Source organism: Oncorhynchus tshawytscha, linkage group LG18 (genome assembly GCF_018296145.1).
Source record: "Oncorhynchus tshawytscha isolate Ot180627B linkage group LG18, Otsh_v2.0, whole genome shotgun sequence".
Taxonomy (NCBI): domain Eukaryota; kingdom Metazoa; phylum Chordata; class Actinopteri; order Salmoniformes; family Salmonidae; genus Oncorhynchus; species Oncorhynchus tshawytscha.
In genome coordinates, this window is record NC_056446.1 from 22,735,263 (window position 1) to 22,758,234 (window position 22,972).

A 22,972-nucleotide genomic window follows, 5' to 3' on the forward strand; every position below is an offset into this window, starting at 1 on the left:
GGTGGTATAGCTTTCTACCTCTTTGGTTAGGCCTGTTTCTCTCTTGTGAATACCGTCCAAAAATGTTCAATTGTGTGTTTATTATGGTTGAGTGTTTCCAAGAGAGAGTGTGGGTGTGTTGGGGATGCATGGGAACCTTGCACCATGCTAAAGTCATTAACAGGAGAACAAGACTCATCAGAGAGCAACAGCATGTTTATTTACCTGGCCTCTGTGTTTGTCTGTGTGTGTCTCGTGTGTGTGTGTGTGTGTGTCGTCAAAGTGTGTGTACATGCGAAAGAATGTAGCCTAATTGTATTGCAACCTTCTCTCCTCTCTCTTGTTCTTTCTCTCTCACCCCCTCTTCTCTTTCTCTCTCCCCCTCTTCTCTTTCTCTCTCTCCCCCTCTTCTCTTTCTCTCTCTCCCCTCTTCTTCTTCTCTTTCTTTCTCTTCTCTTTCTCTCTCTCCCCCTCTTCTCTCTCTCTCCCCCTCTTCTCTTTCTCTCTCTCCCCCTCTTCTCTTTCTCTCTCCCCCTCTTCTCTCCCCCTCTTCTTCTCTCTCTCTCCCCCTCTTTCTTTCTCTCTCTCCCCCTCTTCTCTTTCTCTCTCCCCCCCTTCTCTTTCTCTCTCTCCCCCCCTCTTCTCTTTCTCTCTCCCCCTCTTCTCTTTCTCTCTCCCCCTCTTCTCTTTCTCTCTCTCCCCCTCTTCTCTTTCTCTCTCTCCCCCTCTTCTCTTTCTCCCCCTCTTCTCTTTCTCCCCCCTCTTCTCTTCTCTTTCTTCTCTCTCTCCCCCTCTTCTCTTTCTCTCTCTCCCCCTCTTCTCTTTCTCTCTCTCTCCCCTCTTCTCTCTTCTCTCTCTCCCCCTCTTCTCTTTCCCCCTCTTCTCTCCCCCTCTTCTCTTTTCTCTCCCCCTTCTCTTTCTCTCTCTCCCCCTCTTCTCTCTTCTCTCTCTCTCTTTCCCCTCTTCTCTTTCTCTCTCTCTCCCCCTCTTCTCTTTCTCTCTCTCCCCTCTCTTTCTCTCTCTCCCCTCTTCTCCCTCTTCTCTTTCTCTCTCTCCCCCTCTTCTCTTTCTCTCTCCCCCTCTTCTCTCTCCCCCTCTTCTTCTTTCTCTCTCCCCCTCTTCCCCTCTTCTCTTTTCTCTCTCCCCCCCTCTTCTCTCCCCTCTTCTCTCTCTCTCCCCCTCTTCTCTTTTCTCTCTCCCCCTCTTCTCCCCTCCCCCTTCTCTTTCTCTCTCTCCCTTTCCTCTCTTCTCTTTCTCTCTCCCCCTCTTCTCTTTCTCTCTCCCCTCTTCTCTTTCTCTCTCCCCTCTTCTCTTTCTCTCTCCCCCTCTTCTTCTCTCTCTCCCCCTCTTCTCTTTCTCTCTCCCCCTCTTCTCTTTCTCTCTCCCCCTCTTCTCTTTCTCTCTCTCCCCTCTTCCCTCTCTCTCTTCTCTCTCTCTTCCCCTCCTCTTCTCTTCTTCTCTCTCCCCCTCTTCACTTTTCTCTCTCCCCTCTTCTCTTTCTCTCTCCCCCTCTTCTTTCTCTCTCCCCTCTTCTTTCTCTCTCTCCCCTCTTCACTTTCTCTCTTTCCCCCTCTTCACTTTTCTCTCTCTCCCCTTTCTCTCTCCCCTCTTCACTTTTCTCTCTCCCCCCCTCTTCTCCCCCTCTTCACTTTCTCTCTCTCCCCCTCTTCACTTTCTCTCTCTCCCCCTCTTCACTTTCTCTCTCCCCCTCTTCACTTTCTCTCTCTCCCCTCTTCACTTTCTCTCTCTCCCCCTCTTCCCCTCTCTTCTTCACTTTCTCTCTCTCCCCCTCTTCTTTCTTCTCTCTCCCCCTCTTCACTTTCTCTCTCTTCTTCACTTTTCTCTCTCTCTTCCCCTCTTCTCTTTCTTTCTCTCTCTCCCCCTCTTCACTTTCTCTCTCTCCCCCTCTTCTCTTTCTCTCTCTCCCCCTCTTCTCTTTCTCTCTCTCCCCCTCTTCTCTTTCTCTCTCTCCCCTCTTCTCTTTCTCTCTCTCCCCTCTTCTCTTTCTCTCTCTCCCCCTCTTCACTTTCTCTCTCTCCCCCTTGATCTGTCTGTCTCTAGCTGATAGATTATAAATGACGTTGTCCATTTCTCTAAGGGCTGGAAGGCACTGCAGGCTAGATCAAGTTCCTGTTTACTAACAGCTACACTTTCATTCACAGACAAAAAGGGGGGTCGTCCGGCATACTATAAATAATTCACACAGAGAGAGGGAGGAGAGAGAGGGAGGAGGGATACTGAGGAGGGAGACTGAGGAGAGTGGTCGTTGGTTTTGTTACTGTTCAGAGATATCAAAGTATGATTTTGAATGTAGGCCTATCCCAGAGTTAAACATTATACCATACGTCATAAAGTTAGTGTCATTTGAGTCATGTGTCTGATACTGGGATCTACTTTCTATGGTTTATCAAGGTCATGTAGTTTCAGAGAAACGAGATAAGAGTTGTAAAATGAACACAAGTTTCCCCTCACATGTTCTTGCTTGTCTGTTTTTCCCACACCATTTTTCATGGAGTTTGTGTTTTGCTGAAGAGGGAATGCAAGGTCACGGTTAGAGCAGGAGAACAGAATAAAGGAGGTGAAGAGAGGAGAGGAAGGAATCGATATATAGATGACCTTAGTAGGAGAGAGCGAGAGAGAATGCATGAAGGTGGAGATTGAAAGAAGGAAGGAGAGAAGGTATGAGATGTTACATTAGGTGATTGGGGTGGGGGCTCCAGGCTACCTCGTGGTTTTAGGGCTCAGTGGGTCCTCTTCTCTTTTAGCCCAATTACAGAAATAAATCTGCGCTCTGACAGTGTTGGGGGGCAGGGTGTGTTGAGGGGTGCTTTGGGCATATTACTGGAGGTTTTATAGTCTATAATATTGAATGGGAAGAAGAGGGGGAGTTTGGGGTGAGGGGGGTTGGATTCAGGGGTTGACTGATAGAATTGGGAATGGAGGGGACGGGGATTGAGGTTTGCGAGTTTGTCTGGGTAGCAAGGGGGTGCAGGAAGAGAGAGAGAGAGAGAGATTGAGTGTGTTGCTGGAGGTTTCATCTCGTTACTTGCTGTGCGTGCGTGCGTGCGTGCATGCTGGGTAGTTGTGAAGCCACGTCTGTCGGGTTGCGAAGGAGATCCAAACGAGGTGTGAAAATGGGACGGAATGAGGGAGAAATGGAGCGAGAGAAAGTAGAGCAGAAGACGGTCATCATTCACTTCAGCTGATTATCCATCTGTCAGATCCACGTCTTTATTACTGTGGTTCATTCAACAATACCTGTTTATCTCTCGCTCTCTCACTCATTCACATCCTCTATGGTTCCTTATCGTTTGTTTAAGCAAGTCTGTTCTCCCATAAGCCTACTTTCTCAACATCTTGCTGCTGTACGCCTATATATTGGCTTTTAGTATAATATTAATGAATGAAGCCCTGGTTTTATTAAGGGCTTTTCAGAAAGACTGAAGTTCTACACTTAGTCAGTTAGGAAGTCAACAGAAAATGACAAATGAAATATTGTACAGTCAATGGTTGACATGTTGAGCATTTTGGAAGGCGTCTTTCCCGGGTCTGATCACCTCAGTCGGAGGTCCTTACCTGATGCCGTGTGTTTGTCAAGCCGCGTATCAAAAGCAATCTCATTTTATTGGCCGCGTACACATTTAGCTGATATGCGGGCATATCGAAATGCTTGAAGGATTAATATTAGTGTTGTTTTGGGGCGTCTCCTCTCCTCAAAGCATGTCTGTGGTAGAGGGATGAAGCCATGGATGAAGGGTGGATAGATGGGGGGGATAAGCCTAATCCAGGAGATGCCTAGTTTTCTCCTCCATATGGCAGACCCATTGGCTGTGTCTACTGGTCCCTCTGTGTTCAGAACAATAGGTCCTGTAATCACTGCAGCCATGACCGGCTTGTGTTTGCATGTTATCTTAATACTGTACGCGTGTCAGATGGTGTGATGCTCACCCCAATCACAGAACAGGCCAGGAGCCCCACACCAAGCATGGGGAGTCAGAGAGAGAGAGAGAGAGAGAGGGGGGTCAGAGAGAGAGGGGGTTGGGGGAGGGAGAGAGGGGGGTCAGTCAGAGAGGGGGTTGGGGGGAGAGAGAGGGGGAAAGGTTTGCTGAGGAGAGAGATAGGAGAAACTTGCAGAATGCCTCTCTGTGTGAATCTGGCACAGCCATTGCAGAACACTAGAGCGTGGCAGTGAACCTGTCAAATACACAAACACACACACACACACACACACACACACACACAGCATTGTGAATGTACACTGCAAAGAGGTTCAGGAGAGGAGGAGACAAGGTTGGAAGGGGGGGACCTTTTACCCACAAATTCAACAATCATTTGCAATCCCATTCAAGCTCCAGTTTCAGCCCCCTCCCATCTCCATCCCCCCCATCCATTTGGGAAGACATAAAGGAATACGGGGCAGTAGTAGGGGCAGGCAGAGAATTGAGTTTCTGTGTACACTTGTGTGTGTATCTCCGTAGTGCTTTGTATGTATGTGTGTTTGTGTGTGTGCGTACGTGTGTGTGTGTGTGTCTGATAGAAGCTGCACAGAATGGACAATAGGCGGATTGTATGTGATCTATATTCATGTGGCCCAGATTTAGAGGCCGTGTGCTAACAGCCTGCTGGCTGATCAGAGAGAGGGAGGGAGGGAGGGAATGACGGAGAAAATGATCAGAGTTGTGGTGAGATGAAAAGGGACATACACACAGACATTCAGTCAGGAATCGTTGTTGGTCTCTAAGAAAAGTCAACAGTCCTTTCTTTGTGCATCAGAGTACAAAGCAGGTGGTGTCCCTAACTACTAAAGTCTACTGCAGGAGAAGGAATATCAGACCAGCATAGCCCTCCTGGGGAAGTGAAGAGAAACTCACAGCAGAGATGAGATGAGAGAGAGAGCGTGCTTTGGCAGGTCCCAGAGTGGGAGTGAGGGAGTGAAAGAGAGTAGGCTAGCCTATTTATTCTGTATTTATGAAATCCATATACCTTACAGTTAAGTATAATTACTCCTGGTCATACTGTTACATCGTGTTTGAATCTTTTAATCTTTAGAGTCCTGTAGAGAGAGAGGAGAGAGAGAGAGAGAGAGAGAGAGAGAGAGGGAGAGAGAGGGAGAGAGGGAGAGAGAGAGAGGGAGAGAGAGAGAGAGAGAAAGCAAAAGAGGGAAGAAGAGAGAGCGAGAAAGGGATAGGGAGAAATGAAGAGAAAGGGTGAGAGAACTCCATGGTAACCAAAGCACAAGGGAACAGATTCTACACCCCTCCCGCTGTGTGTGTGTGTGCGTGTGTTCCTCAAAGGTCTGGGCAGCGCCTGAGTTAGGAAGGGGTGGGCAGTGTGTGTGAGGGGGAGAGGCTCATTGTGAACACAGCAGACACACACACACACACACAGAGCTGAGCCACCATATAGAGTGAGTGGAGAAGAGCGGCGGCAGCACTTGTTTGTCCTGTCCTCCTCCTCGTTCCCTCGCTCATCTGCGTGGCTTGTGCCTTTACAAGGCCGTTCTATTGATATTATTATAGGAAAATAAAGACCGACTGGAATAATGGTGTTTATCGGGACCTCGTTAAAATCTGTCATTAAATACTTCAAGAGGAAGGGTAAGAGAGACACTCTGGTTCCATTTGCTCTGCCGTTCCTTCCCTTTTATTAAATATATCATTCATTTTCCAGTAACGACAGATCAGGTGTCACTTTGAGAGGACTTTTCATAAAATGAGTTGTAGTTGTGGATAATGTTACACAGTACATTGGCATGGGGGGGGGGGTTCTGTGATCTGACGGAGTACGTACTGTTGTTCTCTGTTACCTAGTAACCAGTGGGAGTGGCGTTTAAACGGTTAACGTCTCGGCTAGAATTAAAGTGCCCTCTCTTTCATTTGAAGCGCTCTCTTGGATTTTGTAGAAATTGGGGCAATTCTGAATGAATTTAGGATAGTAGGGTCTGTGTGTAAGGGGATTGGGGACGTGCGTGTGAGAGTGTGCGAGAGGTGACATGCTCTCACTGAAAGCCGTTTGTGCTCATCCTAATCTCAGGTGTATCCTCTATTAGCACTGTGTGTACTGTAATTCTCAGATCAACATTGTTAATCCTTACCTCAGCGTTTTCAGACTCCTTCCACACACCTGTGAAGGTAGAAAAGAGGAGGCGTTAACACTCTGATACAGTAGGTAACCTAAACTACAGTGGGATGTTTTATGTCACTGTGATGATGCAGAGTCATCAGGAGTAGATGATATCAGCCTCTGGCCCTGCTGCATACCTCCTCTCTATTCCACTGGTCCTGCACATCACATGTGATTGCTTCTCTGTTTGTATTGATAGGTTATAGTGCTATATACAGGATTATAAACTGGGTGGTTTGAGCCCTGAATGCTGATTGGCTGACTGCTGTATACCACAAAACATGTATTTTTAATGCACTAATTACGTTGGTAACCAGTTTATAATAGCAATAAGGCACCTCTGAGGTTTGTGGTATATGACCAATATACCACAGCTAAGGGCTGTGTCCAGGCACTCCGCAACGCGTCGTGCCCAAGAACAGTCCATGGCCGTGGTATATTGGTCATATACCACACCCCCTCGTGCCTTATTGCTTAATTAGAAGTTGTCAATATGCATGGATTCTTTTCAAATATAGATTCTAAGAGGACTGTGTTTCTGAGTGTGTTTCTGCAACTTTTGTCTTTCTTTCCTCTCTGAGATAATTGTGTGCTGGTAGTAAGGGAGGTGTGCTTGGGGGGGTTAGGTGACAAGTGAAAAGATGTGGACATTGTGGTAGCATGTGTGTTTCTGGGCGAGTGTGATGGGGTTGTCTGGGGGTATTGTACTAGTGAAAGGCCCGATGTGGAGGCTGATTCTGTGGGACAATACAGGCTTTATGTCCATAGTCCCAGTGGCCTTGGTCTGGCTCTATGGCTTTGACTGGCTCTATTCACCACATCAGGCCCCAGGGTGGGGGAGAGCTAGCTACCTGCATGGACTGGGCTGGAGGATACTCCGAGCTGTGTTTGTGTATGAGACAAGTATTAGGCTAGACAATCACGTGTTTAGACTAGGTTGTTTGGGACTAGTGGATACAAGTGTGTAACTTCATTTGTGTGTAACTTCATTTGTTTTGTGTAGGCCTATCTATGCACTGTTAGTCTGGTGCAACAGTAGCCCTTATGTGAGTGGTTAGGCATGTTTGGGTGTCTGTTGTCAACTCCTTCACTTTATGTGAGTGTATATTTGGAGTGTGTGAGCGTGCATGTGCACGTTTGCGTGTCCCGTTCCCTCCCTCTAGCTCTGTCCTCCTGTCCAGCGTTGTCCATTGGCAAGTGGTGTGGTGATGTCCGGCGAGATTGACCCTTTTTACGAAGGTCTTACACACTGGCACAACTGTGTGATGGTGATATGCAAGGATACTTATACACACTTAGTCCGTCACACACTGAGAGCTCACACACACACACTGAGAGCTCACACACACACTGAGAGCTCACACACACACTGAGAGCTCACACACACTGAGAGCTCACACACACTGAGAGCTCACACACACACTGAGAGCTCACACACACACTGAAAGCTCACACACACACAGAGCTCACACACACTGCCAATGTGGCTGACATGTGGCAGCAACGGGTGCCATTCACCCTCCGATGATTCTACCACTCCTCAACCACGTGGTGTGGTGGGTCTCGGTATTCTCAGGGTTTACTTTTCCTACATGAGAAGGTTTAGCTGTGTGTGTGTTTTGAAGAGGAGAACGGAGAGCGATATGTTGGAGAGATATGCCTAGCTGTTTGTAAAGAACAGTTGGTAAGCAAAGGGTCATGAAGGAATACAAAGGCTCCTCTCTCCCTGCCAAAGAGGTAGTTAACCGGCCATTGAAGAGGTGTCAACTTTAACTGCTGAAGAGAGGAACTCCTAACAGACGTCTCATCACACTCCAACGGTCGGCCCTGCCACCTGTGGTCCCTAGGGACTGGCACACTGGATGGCGCCTTCACACCTGTGGAAACATATAACCCCCGCCTTACACAAACACCCCCCCCCCAAGTCCCTCGTCTCATTTGCCTTTCCCTCAAGCCTTTTGCACCGTTCAAATGGCAGTTCAACTGTTGACATTTGGCCCCGGGGCCTTCTAATGGAGGACGTCAACCTGTTTAAACGTACAACATTTGAACACCATCCACCCCAGGGGATTCCAAGTGCTGGCTTCCAAATGTTTCCTAGACTTTCCTTGGCCTTTTGGGCTCCCAACACAGCCACTCAAAAGGCTGTGTTGGGGACAGGGTGGTAGTTGTAGGGACAGGACACACATTTCCTCTAATGGCCCATTAGCACATGTGGGAATGAATAAGGGTCAAGTCAAAGGGATCCTTTGCCCCCCTCAACCCAAAAAACACACACTACCTCAGATGGCTCATTTGCACCTGTGGAAAGACTCCTTCATGCACCCTGCATCCCCACACACACACCTCCTTCCTTAGCCTGCCCCTTTCCCAGGATCCTCCCAACCTTCTCCTCTTTCTGTTCTGACTTTTTCCTGAGATAGATGGTCATGTTGTTAGTCAGTACAGGCACAGAGCTAGAGAGCTTGTTTAGAGGAATGGAGATACGTGGTCTCCCAATCCCAGACAGTATTTTAGTCTGGATACAATCGCTCGGTAAGTCGTGTGTGTGTGTGTGTGTGTGTGTGTGTGTGTTTTTTTCTTCTTGAAATGGGCAAAGTAAACAGCGGATGGTGGCACTACTTGTTGTGTGTTGTTATACCCTCTCTATTTCCTTATTGTTGAGATGTTGTGCAGGATGTAACCTGAGGATTGTGTGTTGTTATACCCTCTCTATTTCCTTACTGTTGAGATGTTGTGCAGGATGTAACCTGAGGATTGTGTGTTGTTATACCCTCTCTATTTCCTTATTGTTGAGATGTTGTGCAGGATGTAACCTGAGGATTGTGTGTTGTTATACCCTCTCTATTTCCTTATTGTTGAGATGTTGTGCAGGATGTAACCTGAGGATTGTGTGTTGTTTGGACAGTATTGGATGACCAAGAAATAACCAAACAGTGTGAACAATGATTAGTCTGGGCTCCCGAGTGGCGCAGTGGTCTTAGGCACTGCATAGAGGCGTCACTACAGACCCTGGTTCGATCCCAGGCTGTATCACGACCGACAGTGATCGGGAGTCCCATAAGGGGGCGCACAATTGGCCCAGAGTCCCATTGGCCGGGGTAGGCTGTCATTGTAAATAAGAATTTGACTTGCCTAGTTAAATAAATAGTTTGAATCATTTGAGAAGTTGTTTGAGAAGCAATGTTTTGGAGGTTCTTCTTAGCTTGTTCTATTGGCAGTAGGCTAGTGTCTGAAACAATGCTCTTTGTGGGTTTTTGTGTTGAAGCCTGGTCTCTCAGTGGAGAACATGCTGTTTTGAAGACTACATTGAGTGTAGAAAACATTAGGAACACCTGCTCTTTCCATGACAGACTGACCAGGTGAAAGCTATGATCCCTTATTGATGTCACTTGTTAAATCCACTTCAACCAGTGTAGATGAAGGGGAGGAGACATGTTAAAGAAGGATTTTTAAGCCTTGAGACAATTGAGACATGGATGTGTGCCATTCAGAGGGTGAATGTGCAAGACAAAAGATTGAAGTCCGCAACTCAATATGAGGAAGGTGTTCCTAATGTTTTGTACACTCAGTGTCTATTGGAATGTTTTTCAGTTGGATCTTCTGACTAACCTTCCCTCCACTGCCCTCCCTGACAAGTGCCCTTCACAGTTTAGTCATTTAACAGACTCTCTTATCCAGAGTGACTTACAGTAGTGCGTGCACACATTTTCATACTAGTCCCCCGTGGGAATTGAACCCACAACCCTGGTGTTGCAAGCGCCATCTACCAACTGATCTACACGCGACCATGCATCACAGTAGAGTGTTAAAGCTGTTTGTGTGTAGGGTCACACCTTCATACAAACGTCACTCCCTCCTTCCACTCCAACTCAAACAAGATTTATTAGCATTACAACTTCCAGATAAATAACAGCTGGCCTGTAGGCTGGGTAAGGTGGCAGGTAGCCTAGTGGTTAGAGCATTGGGCCAGTAAGCAAAAAGTTGATAGTTCATATCCCAGAGCTGACAAGGTGAAAAATCTGTCGATGTGCCTTTTGAGCAAGGCCTAATTGCTCCTGGGTCGCTTTTGATAACGGCTGTCCCTAGAGTATATATTGTAAAACAACATGGGGGGGTTTCTGCTCGTTTTATTTAAAAAGGGAACATGAATTGCACCAGTGTGTCCTGAAGTTGACGGCTTGATTGAAGAAGAAGAAAACCATTTCCAATGAAATAGAACAAATATCAGCATCCACCAAGTTCTTATTTATTTCAAAGCATCAGTCCCTATCCCTGACATACAACAGTAGCAAAACACATGTAGCCTATATTTGTTCAACACGACTGCCTTTTTAAACTGTAAATCGTTTAACTTCCTTCCCTCTCTCTCCTCCCTCCGTAGCGGTGTCTAACCTGGATGAGGAGAGCAAGTGGACAGTCCACTACACAGCCCCGTGGCACCAGCAGGAGAACGTGTTCCTGCCCGGCAGCAGACCGCCCTGCGTAGAGGACCTCCACCACCAGGCCAAGGTCAACCTCAAGACCGCACTGAGGGGTAAGGACCGCAACCGCACTTACAAACATGACCACACACACACAAATACAGTGTTGTTGGAATGCCACCGACCACCCATTGCGTTTCATCACCCTCAATATCTCTTGATACTTTATTGATGTTCACGACGTTACGACAACGTTGTAAAAAAAACAACAACAAAAGCGTCCAAAGCGTTTGTTTGCCCAGCTACACCAACACACCCGTGTTAAGCCCTCCTGTGGTGGGTCCAGTGTCTTTGAGGGGTGAACATGAAAGGTTCCCCGAAAACAGCCACAACTAGTCACTTCCTGGTCTGTTCCCAAAGAGAATGGTTCAGTTGTGGGAAAAGGCATGGGGGAGGAGTTGAGTTGGAGTGGGTGTGTAAAGGACATGCGGTCTGCCGTTCGTTCACTTGCTGACGGCACGGTGTTATAGTCTGACTGCCAACATTTTTGACCATTCTACATGTAGAATCTGGTTGCACTCGGTTTTCAAAATATGTCTGACATTCTGTTCAGGGGTGCTAAGGGCTCTCGGCCGGCAAACGTGATCGGTGTGTCCGTGCCTTTAGAGAGATTCTCTGGCACTTCTGTATACTTTTTAGCCAGTAATTCTGAAAGTAGCACTGACTCATGAGACAAAAGTACCACGTCACATATGTGCACGACGTTGTTGCTCTCTCCCTGGCTCTGCTGTGTGAGCGTCTTGCTAACTGTCACTCAAGTGATGAGGGGCTGAACCTCATTGGCTGCCTGGAACTCAAATTGCTATGGAGCTGGCCCATGTGGGGGAAATGTAGGGAGAATGGCGCTGCCAGTAAACGGTAGCATTCAAACTAGGGATTTCATGGCTAATTGAGGTAAGACTTGTCATTCAGCTCATAGATTATGCATGTATGAACTACACATTGGCACATCCAGCCCAAAGCGGGAGGGTTACAAAAAATACTTGGTAGTCACCAAAGTTCTGTAGCAGGATGGTGTGTGAGAAGGTGAGTGTGGGGCGGTGGCTTGTTATTCATGTGCTAGGTGAGCTTGTGTGCCAAGCAGATAAAGAGGGAGAAGATAAAGGGAGAAAAAGGAGGAGAGAGAGGGGGGTAAAGGAGAGGAGGTCAGAGAGAGAGAGAGGGGGGGTAAATGAGAGGAGGTCAGAGAGAGAGAGGGGGGTAAAGGAGAGGAGGTCAGAGAGAGAGAGGGGGGTAAAGGAGAGGAGGTCAGAGAGAGAGAGGGGGATAAAGGAGAGGAGGTCAGAGAGAGAGAGAGGGGGTAAAGGAGAGGAGGTCAGAGAGAGAGGGGGGTAAAGGAGAGGGGGTCAGAGAGAGAGGGGGGTAAAGGAGAGGAGGTCAGAGAGAGAGAGGGGGGTAAAGGAGAGGAGGTCAGAGAGAGAGGGGGTAAAGGAGAGGTCAGAGAGAGAGGGGGTAAAGGAGAGGAGGTCAGAGAGAGAGGGGGGTAAAGGAGAGGAGGTCAGAGAGAGAGAGGGGGTAAAGGAGAGGAGGTCAGAGAGAGAGGGGGGTAAAGGAGAGGAGGTCAGAGAGAGAGAGGGGGGTAAAGGAGAGGAGGTCAGAGAGAGAGGGGGGTAAAGGAGAGGAGGTCAGAGAGAGAGGGGGGTAAAGGAGAGGAGGTCAGAGAGAGAGAGGGGGGTAAAGGAGAGGAGGTCAGAGAGAGAGAGGGGGGTAAAGGAGAGGAGGTCAGAGAGAGAGGGGGTAAAGGAGAGGAGGTCAGAGAGAGAGAGGGGGTAAAGGAGAGGAGGTCAGAGAGAGAGGGGGGGGTAAAGGAGAGGAGGTCAGAGAGAGAGAGGGGGGTAAAGGAGAGGAGGTCAGAGAGAGAGAGAGGGGGTAAAGGAGAGGAGGTCAGAGAGAGAGAGGGGGGTAAAGGAGAGGAGGTCAGAGAGAGAGGGGGGTAAAGGAGAGGAGGTCAGAGAGAGAGAGGGGGTAAAGGAGAGGAGGTCAGAGAGAGAGAGGGGGTAAAGGAGAGGAGGTCAGAGAGAGAGAGAGGGGGGTAAAGGAGAGGAGGTCAGAGAGAGAGGGGGTAAAGGAGAGGAGGTCAGAGAGAGAGAGGGGGGGGTAAAGGAGAGGAGGTCAGAGAGAGAGAGGGGGGGTAAAGGAGAGGAGGTCAGAGAGAGAGAGGGGGTAAAGGAGAGGAGGTCAGAGAGAGAGAGAGGGGGGTAAAGGAGAGGAGGTCAGAGAGAGAGAGGGGGGTAAAGGAGAGGAGGTCAGAGAGAGAGAGGGGGTAAAGGAGAGGAGGTCAGAGAGAGAGAGAGAGGGGGTAAAGGAGAGGAGGTCAGAGAGAGAGAGGGGGTAAAGGAGAGGAGGTCAGAGAGAGAGAGAGGGGGGGTAAAGGAGAGGAGGTCAGAGAGAGAGGGGGGTAAAGGAGAGGAGGTCAGAGAGAGAGGGGGGTAAAGGAGAGGAGGTCAGAGAGAGAGGGGGGTAAAGGAGAGGAGGTCAGAGAGAGGGGGGTAAAGGAGAGGAGGTCAGAGAGAGAGGGGGGTAAAGAGGAGGTCAGAGAGAGAGAGGGGGGTAAAGGAGAGGAGGTCAGAGAGAGAGAGGGGGGTAAAGGAGAGGAGGTCAGAGAGAGAGGGGGGGTAAAGGAGAGGAGGTCAGAGAGAGAGGGGGTAAAGGAGAGGAGGTCAGAGAGAGAGAGGGGGTAAAGGAGAGGAGGTCAGAGAGAGAGGGGGGGTAAAGGAGAGGAGGTCAGAGAGAGAGAGGGGGTAAAGGAGAGGAGGTCAGAGAGAGAGAGGGGGTAAAGGAGAGGAGGTCAGAGAGAGAGAGGGGGGTAAAGGAGAGGAGGTCAGAGAGAGAGAGATGGGGGGTAAAGGAGAGGAGGTCAGAGAGAGGGGGGGTAAAGGAGAGGAGGTCAGAGAGAGGGGGGGTAAAGGAGAGGAGGTCAGAGAGAGAGGGGGGGTAAAGGAGAGGAGGTCAGAGAGAGAGAGGGGGGGGTAAAGGAGAGGAGGTCAGAGAGAGAGAGGGGGGTAAAGGAGAGGAGGTCAGAGAGAGAGGGGGTAAAGGAGAGGAGGTCAGAGAGAGAGGGGGTAAAGGAGAGGAGGTCAGAGAGAGAGGGGGGGTAAAGGAGAGGAGGTCAGAGAGAGAGAGGGGGTAAAGGAGAGGTCAGAGAGAGAGAGGGGGTAAAGGAGAGGAGGTCAGAGAGAGAGGGGGGTAAAGGAGAGGAGGTCAGAGAGAGAGGGGGTAAAGGAGAGGAGGTCAGAGAGAGAGAGGGGGGTAAAGGAGAGGAGGTCAGAGAGAGAGAGGGGGGTAAAGGAGAGGAGGTCAGAGAGGGGGGTAAAGGAGAGGAGGTCAGAGAGAGAGAGAGGGGGGGGTAAAGGAGAGGAGGTCAGAGAGAGAGAGAGGGGGGTAAAGGAGAGGAGGTCAGAGAGAGAGAATAGGAGGAGAGGGACTGAAGACAATAGAAGAGGTAATGCATAGAGTGTGTTATTAATTCACCTCCACTAAGATAATGCCACACACACACTGTCTTTGTCCTTCTGTCCCATTGTCTTGGTTCTATGTGAGGTTATTGTCCATGTAATATGACACACACCCGCCATGCTACACACCGCATGGGTAATGGTATCCTTTGATCACCTGCCACCGTCCTTCTGAAAGAGCCCTTCGAACAGGTGTCCGGGGAGACTGCTTGTGTCGGTCAGTCTGTTACGTCGTGGTGTGTGTTTAGCTGCTGAACCCATCTTCTCTTCCCATGAAGCTGCTGCTGGGATGCTCTGTTACATCATTTAACTGGTCAGCCTACAGTCTGATGGCAATAGAAGCAGTACACAACGTATACTTTCAAACTAAACCCTGTACAAAGCTGTAACACAAGGGTACCTAGAAACTGCCCAAAGCACTGTTCTATGGCTGACCAGTCTGGTTAGAGTCAAGATATGAATTGGTACAGAGAAACTTATCTGAGAGCAGCACATAAGGTCTATCCACCACCGTGCCCCTGCTCCTGTGCTTATGAAGACCCCCCTTAAATCTATGTCACCCCCGTCGGCCATATCACCAGGACAGAGACACAAAGAGAAGTTAGGGAAAATTCAATATCAGACCCTGCTTGGGTCTCAAAGCAATCCATATGTAATCAGCTGCTAGTGTCATCGGCACAACGCCCGAGTCTCTCAACAGTTAGGACAGGGTCATTACCCATAATGCCATTCGTCAACACATTCTGGTGTCAGGTTGTGGTCGTGTGCGCACAAGGGTGACTGATTGGTTGGGAAAGCACAGACATATTGCGTAATATCAGACACATTATAGTCAACAGTGTTTGAAAGATTTGGATCGATTAGTACCTCGTTCTCTTTCTACATCATTCTGGGATGGTGCCATGTGACCATAGCAATAAACCTCCATATTTCCCCTTCAACTAAACTCCAGCCCCTGTTCTGCTCGACAACAGTCCTGGAAACGGAAACTGTGTAAAACCTATTCCCGTCCTCCTCATCATCTCAATTGGCTTCTAAAACCCTTCTATTCCAGATCACAGGCGCAAACACTAACAGCCATCAGTAACTAGCTGCTCCATTAGGCTCCATTAAATGACAGTATTATACATGCAGACAGCGCCTCAGTCCCTGAAGAGACCTACTCTAATGAGCTATGTAGGCATTAGGACATGAAAGAGGAAAGTAGTCTGTAAGGTGTAGCTCCGTAGAGGGTACGAACACATCAAACCACTCCTTCACATGAATATGACAATGGGCAGATTTACATTTGTACATCAGTGATTTGACTAATTAGTTGCGGGTATTCCACATAAAAGACTAGAGGAGTAGCGGATGTCTTTGTCGCTATACACACATCAAATGGATATGGAAGAGACTAGAGAAATGAATAGGCCTATTTGGTCGCTGTGGTAAAGAGCATTCGGTGTAAATTCTATGTATATTTTTTTAATTGAATCTTTATTTAGACTGCTGACCACTCGGGAGCCCAAGGTTCGACCCCGGGCTGTATCACAACCGGCAGTGATTGAGAGTTCCATAGGGCAGCGCACCATTGGCCCAGCGTCGTCTGGGTTAGGGTTTGGCCGGGGTAGGCCTTCACTGTAATAAGGATTTGTTCTTAACTGATGGCCTACCCCGGCCAAACCTTCCCCCAACCCAGACGACGCTGGGCCATTTGTGCGCCGCCCTATGGAACTCTCAATCGCTGCCGGTTGTGATACAACCCGGGGTCAAACCAGGGTCTGTAGTGACACCTCTAGCGCAGAGATGCAGGAGCCCCAAATTTGAAAGTATACACACAAAATTAATATAACAGTTGAAGTCATAAGTTTACATACACTTAGGTTGGAGTCATTAAAACTCGTTTAAACTCGTTTTTTAACCACTCCACACATTTCTTGTTAACAAACTATAGTTTTGGCAAGTCTACTTTGGCAAATCTACTTTGTGCGTGACACAAGTCATTTTTACAACAGTTGTTCATAGACAGATTATTTCACTTATAATTCACTGTATCACAATTCCAGTGGGTCAGAAGTTTACATAAACTAAGTTGACTGTGCCTTTAAACAGCTTGGAAAATTCCAGAAAATTATATCATGGCTTTAGAAGCTTCTGATAGGCTAATTGACATCAATTGGAGGTGTACCTGTGGATGTATTTCAAGGCCTACCTTCAAACGCAGTGCCTCTTTGCTTGACATCATGGGAAAATCAAAAGAATTCAGCCAAGACCCCAGAAAGATAATTGTAGACCTCCACAATGCTTCATCCTTGGGAGCAATTTCAAAACGCCTGAGTGTACCACGTTCATCTGTACAAACAATAGTACGCAAGTATAAACACCATGGGACCACGCAGCCGCCATACCACTCAGGAAGGAGACGCGTTCTGTCTCCTGGTGATGAACATACTTTTGTGCGAAAAGTGCAAATCAATCCCAGAACAATAGCAAAGGACCTTGTGAAGATGTTGGAGGAAACCAGTACAAAGTATCTATATCCACAGTAAAACAAGTCCTATATCGACATAACCTGAAAGGCCGCTCAGCAAGGAAGAAGCCACTGCTCTAAAACCACCATTAAAAAAAGCCAGACTACAGTTTGCAACTGCACATGGGGACAAAGATCGTACTTTTTGGAGAAATGTCCTCTGGTCTGATGAAACAAAAGTAGAACTGTTTGGTGATAATGACCATCGTTATGTTTGGAGGAAAAGGGCGAGGCTTGCAAGCCAAAGAACACCATCCCAACTGTGAAGCATGGGGGTGGCAGCATCATGTTGTGGGGGTGCTTTGCTGCAGGAGGGACTGGTGCACTTCACAAAATAGATGGCATCATGAGGTAGGAAAATTATGTGGATATATTGAAGCAACATCTCAAGACATCAGTCCGGAAGTTAAAGCTTGGTCGCAAATGGGTCTTCCAAATGGACAATGACCCCAAGCATACTTCCAAAATGGCTTAAGGACAACAAAGTCAAGGTATTGGAGTGGCCATCACAAACCCCTGACCTCAAGCCTATAGAAAATATGTGGGCAGAACTGAAAAAGCGTGTGTGAGCAAGGAGGCCTACAAAGCTGACTCAGTTACACCAGCTCTGTCAGGAGAAATGGGCCAAAATTCACCCAACTTATTGTGGGAAGCTTGTGGAAGGCTACCCGAAACGTTTAGCCCAAGTTAAACAATTTAAAGGCAATGCTACCAAATACTAATTGAGTGCATGTAAACTTCTGACCCACTGAGAATGTGATGAAAGAAATAAAAGCTGAAATAAATCATTCTCTCTACTATTATTCTGACATTTCACATTCTTAAAATAAAGTGGTGATCCTAACTGACCTAAGACATGGAATTTTTTACTAGGATTAAATGTCAGGAATTGTGAAAAACTGAGTTTAAATGTATTTGGCTAAGGTGTATGTAAACCTCCGACTTCAACCGTAGCTTGAAAATCGCTCTGATATGGACATGTATATAGCTATAGAACTATCTATAGCATTTTAGATATACTATTAAATCATGGATATATAAATATTATTTAATTAGAAATTATTAAGTTATGTATAATTAGTCTAGTACATAATATTTCTACATCTCGTTAGTAGATGTGTTATTTAGTAGCTGATCTAGTTAGTCATGCAAATATGACAAAGGAGTCCCTGGTAGTAGAGTGACTGAAGTGTAAATAGCCACTGAGGGAGGGAGGAGGTATTTGACAGAGGAGGACGATTCCACCATCTGTGTGTGACAGACTGGAAGGGATACCCCCTCCTAGCTCCCACACACACATGCATGTACACACACCACACACACACACGTAGATTAGGAACACACACATCTCACCCCTCACAGCAGGGTCTAATGAGAGAAGCTGTCAGGGGCTGCTGCTGAGGCAGGGGCTACACACACACACACACACACACACACACACACACACACACACACACACACACACACACACACACACACACAGGCTGCTCGTCTATATGCTGTGTGTCTCTGAACAGCTGCCCGGGAATATTGCACAGGTCAGCTCTGCTGTGCGTGTTCCCTGAGGTGTTGAGCTCTCGACAGGTGTAGACACCACTACCAGGGGGTGTAGACACCACTACCAGGGGGTGTAGACACCACTACCAGGGGGTGTAGACACCACTACCAGGGGGTGTAGACACTACTACCAGGGGGTGTAGACACTACTACCAGGGGGTGTAGACACCACTACCAGGGGGTGTAGACACCACTACCAGGGGGTGTAGACACCACTACCAGGGGGTGTAGACACCACTACCAGGGGGTGTAGACACCACTACCAGGGGGTGTAGACACCACTACCAGGGGGTGTAGACACCACTTCTGTGTGTGTGTGTATTAAGGTTTGTGAAACCCATTCCCTCCCTCTCTCTTCCAGAGTGTGACAAGTTAAGGAAGGATGGTTTCCGTAGCTCCCAGTACTACTCTCAGGGCCCCACCTTCTCTGGCAGGGCAGAGTCCCACAGCAGCCTGCAGGATGATGAGGACGACACAGACAAGAAGGTAACACACAGCACACACACACACAGCCCGCGTGCGCGCGCACAGACACAGACACAGACACACACAGACACAGACACACACACACACTCAGCACCCATAGAAATATAATTGCACACACCAAACTGGTATCTGTCTGCCCTCCAGTGGTTTGAAGCAGAAGTGCACCACCTCTCTGTATTTTCCTCTAACATTGACTGCACCCCCCCACTCTGTCTCATTACATTGTGTTCCTGCCATGGCTGGTTTCTCATGCGTGTACAGCCACTTAGAACTGTTTATCTGGCAGGCCCTGATAGGGAACACTTGGGAGATTTATTCTAAATATCTGAATAGCATTGTTTTGATATTGGTTTAGACTTGGTGGAGCTGTTTTCACTCTAATGACAATAGACAACTTGAGAATTGCAGGTGACTGACTTACACAGTGACAGTATGACATTGTCAATTATCTTAAAACTAACCTGTGTGGTAGAGTGAGGTGGTATGACAGCTCCAGTTCTGGAACGTTAGGACTAACACATGAATGGCCAAATAGTCAGAGAAGCCTTTTCCAGGACGCTTACTTTCCTTGCATATCTCCAACCCCCACTCTTGTCCGCTTTTCTCTTCTCCATATTCCCACTCCTTCTGTAGTCTCTCCTCCCTCCACTTGACTCGTCCAATCGTGGGGGTCCTGATGGGGTCAGGCGAGGTTGTTAAAGAGGGTATTTCTTTGGTAGAATGAGGTGCCTCTCACCCCCTAACCTTGCTCTCTGTTGTCCCTCTATCCAAACTATCCCCTTTTTCCCTGGCCTGCCTCCACACCTCCTTTCGCTCATATCCATCCCCTGCTTTTTCCTTTGGCCCAAGCCACCCTCAACCTTAACCCCCTTCCCCCACCTCTCTTGTTGCCCGTCTCTCCTCACCCCTGTTCTGTTGTCTCCAGGCCAGTGAGCCTAACTCTGGTTGACAGCAGCTCCCTAGCTCAAAGGGGAAACTGGGTTACTGTTTAGACCCACAATGGCCCCTAATGGTGGGAGAAACTCTGAAGGCTACAACATAACACACGGCTGGCTTCCTTCTCCACCCTGCCCACCTCTCCTCCCTCTGACTGTCCCATGTTTGAGCTGCTGTTGTGACTGATAACATGACTGCATGCCCGCTCAGAATCTACCTGTAATTCTGTATTTGGGAATAGTGTGATGGTGGTGTGGTGGGAGCTTGAAGAATTTCCCAGCAACATTCTGGAATGATAGTGGAAGGTTAGTGAGATATAGGTGGGATATAACAGAGAGTAAACTTTCCCTGAGATGTTTTTACTGGGCGAGTAAGTTCAGGTCAAAGTGTGTCAGGCTGCGATGCTGTTGGAGAGGTTGGTTTCTGTTGTTTTGAGACAGAAAAAGGAACCAATGTATTTAAAAAAAATAAAAAAAATTCTGGAATATGATTTTGATAATTGTAGATATGTGTCTAAAATATGTGCCGGCCTGTTTGGTTGATGCCCTGGGTTCTAGAGAAAGCCCAGGTGCTGCAGTGAGAAGTTTGGTGGCGCTGCTCTTCTCGTATCTCTGCAGTGTAGATGTGATGCGCTCAGATTGAGAACTCGCAGCCCGTCAGTTTAACACATGAGAGCATCTCTCTGTTACTCTCCTTTTGTTATCTCATTCTCTCACTCCTCCTTGCTGTTAGTTTGTCGGGGTGTGAGGGTGTGCATGTCAATGTGTGTATGATTGACCGTGAAACATGTTTATAGACTCTCTGGCTCAAAGGTCAGATTGCTGCAGTAAACATAGTGGTGTGTGTGTGTGTGTGGGTGTGTGTGTGTGTGTGGGTGTTTGGGCAATAATAAACACAATGCTGGAAGAGGTTTAAAGCGTTCATACAAAGGATGGCAGACCCAAGTGGGGGCAGGTGCAACACACACACACACACACACACACACACACACACACACACACACACACACACACACACACACACACACACACACACACACACACACACACACACACCTTTTCTCCTACAGGCTCAGGTGTGTTTCTTCAGGCTCAGTCTGAAGCTCATCTCTCCTCTATCCCTCTCCTTCCCATCTCTCTCTTTTATCTCCCTTCCTCTCTACTCCTTTTCATTCCTGTGTACCCATCTCTTCTTTTCCTCCCTCTCACTTCTCTCTCTCCTCTCCTCCAGTCCATGGCCTCGTCAGCGGAGGATGACAAGTCCCTGCACCCCATGAGGCCCCAGACCCCCCAGGAAGAGGAGGGGATAGATGAGTGTGACGGACAGGTGCGCTGCTACAAGGCCCCGCCCCTCCCCACCCCTGAGGAGAAGATGAGGATGCAGGCTCAGGCCGTGCCCACTGACGTCATCCCTATCAACGTCACAGGTAGGCCACACCCCCAATAGTGACCGTTGTATGTCCTAGGTTGAACATGCCCACAATTACCGATGCCATTCAACCAATGAAATAGGAGTCTTGGTCTTGAAGCAATCCTTTTTTTCACCTCACTTTTAACCCCTCTGTGTGTTCGAATGGACATACTGGGAATTGCATCCACATGCATAGAGCGTTGTGTTTTCTGTCTGTCAGTAGTATTATCTGCCCCCTGTTTTTCTTCCATATTATTATCTCGCTCTCTGACCACCCCCCTGCTAAGTGTGTGTTTGTGAGCGTGCTCAGTCCATCCCAGTGTTAGAGAGAGTGAGAGAGATGGCAGTCAAAGGTCAAAGCAGCTCCATGGCTGTATCTCAAACCATGGGGCGCCTGACAGAGACCGGCACCTACGACACACACACTACATACACACACAGACATATTTACGCACACACATACACACACCACCACCAGTACACACGTCATCTCAGGACCCAACACAGACAACGTACTGCTCTATCTCCCACCCACTAATACATCAGCCCTGCTAGTGACATCTGTCACTCAGCAGTCGGTCCCCCCCCACATACACACACACTTTCTTTCCCTCTAACTATCTCTGTCAGCTCTGGCTCAGTGGTGTTTGTCCTGTCCTCTGACTCAGTTTGTCGCTAGCACACACACGCTACAGGGCAGAGAGAGAGAGCTGTCTGAGGCTAGATCCTGCCACAAAACACTGCAAAGTAGCACAGACAGCTCCTAACAGTATCAATAGTCAGTTGGTGTTAACATGTATTTGAATACATGTAATTGTGAGACCTATTAAATCTGCAGGCTTCTTAACGCGGATTGGTTTAGAATCAGTATTTCAAGTTAACAAAATGTCAACGTCATATCTAATCAAATTAAATCAAAAAAGACTGTTTGAAATGTGAGCGTGTTAGACTGTCTATATGTCAGTTTTCATATCACTTTCTCACCATCCATCAAAAAGAGCAGATTCACAGAGTCTGAACTAGTTTCAGACAGTTAGAGCAAGACACTGATCTGTCTGTATGTTTGGTCTTGTATGGCTGTGTGGGATACTCACTCTTTTAGTTTCTGTGTTTATCTGTGTGTCACCCCCCCCTGTCTATGTTATACAGCATGCTTTTCTATATATATATGACTGTCTACTCTCTCTTGTTCTGTCACTCTGCCTGTCTCTAAACTCTGCATGTAAGAACACAATTGCACGTGTGTTTGTATCACTAACGGGCTGGTTTTTGTTTGCCGTTGTTCTGCCTGCCTGCTCTCGCCCTCCCGGCCACTAGGGGCAACGTTTGACCGGCAGGCCAGCATCCGCCGCTCCCTCATTAACACTGACACAGTCTCCCGCCGGCCCAAGAAGGTCAAACGCAGAAAGACTATATCAGGGCTGCCTGACAACATCTGCACCGAACTAGGTATGGTATATACCCAGAGCTGTTCTGCATCCCGCTCTCACTAGTCCTCCCACCCTTCCCTCATCCCTGACCCAGACAGCTAGTCCATCCACCTGCCTGCCTCACACCTCTGGCTGGTTTAGTGACTAGTTTGACTCCCCCTCATTGTTAAGTATACCGTAGAACCACCACCATTGCTCATTCTCAATGTTCTCTTCCCTATTCTAGAATTTCTACATCTGCTTTCTCATGCTAGAATCTTGACATTTGACATCTCTCTTCTAGAAGCTCTTCATAAGCCCCCCCACCCCTCATAGTAAAATCTCTACTGGCATCTGTCATTGCAGGACCTTTACTTCCCCAAATCTAGTAGTCCAGAGTCTGACATCACTCCAAAACACTCCTTTTCCCATGACCCCCATGGGCCCGGTCTCTGCACTGTCCTCCTCCTTTAGCCATGATAAGTGGATCTAATGTAAACACAACAAAAAAAGGTAATATCTGGTGACTTATGAGAACGACGCTGGTAACAAGTCTAGTGAATCTAAATGGGCACTTATTCATATGTGTTAATCCCTGGGATACACTGATAATCTAAGCAT

At 47.9% G+C, this 22,972-nt stretch overlaps 1 protein-coding gene across 1 annotated transcript in view; it reads left to right on the forward strand.

Moving 5' to 3' along the window:
• Positions 1 to 5,148: 5,148 nt before the first annotated feature.
• nhsl1b (NHS-like 1b) overlaps positions 5,149 to 22,972 on the forward strand; it is a 34,788-nt gene continuing 16,964 nt past the window's right edge. The window contains 5 exon segments of the mRNA XM_024415288.2: positions 5,149 to 5,576; positions 10,487 to 10,639; positions 18,472 to 18,596; positions 20,763 to 20,958; positions 22,260 to 22,391. Coding sequence (XP_024271056.2) covers positions 5,522 to 5,576; positions 10,487 to 10,639; positions 18,472 to 18,596; positions 20,763 to 20,958; positions 22,260 to 22,391 — 661 coding nt within the window. The 5' untranslated portion in view covers positions 5,149 to 5,521.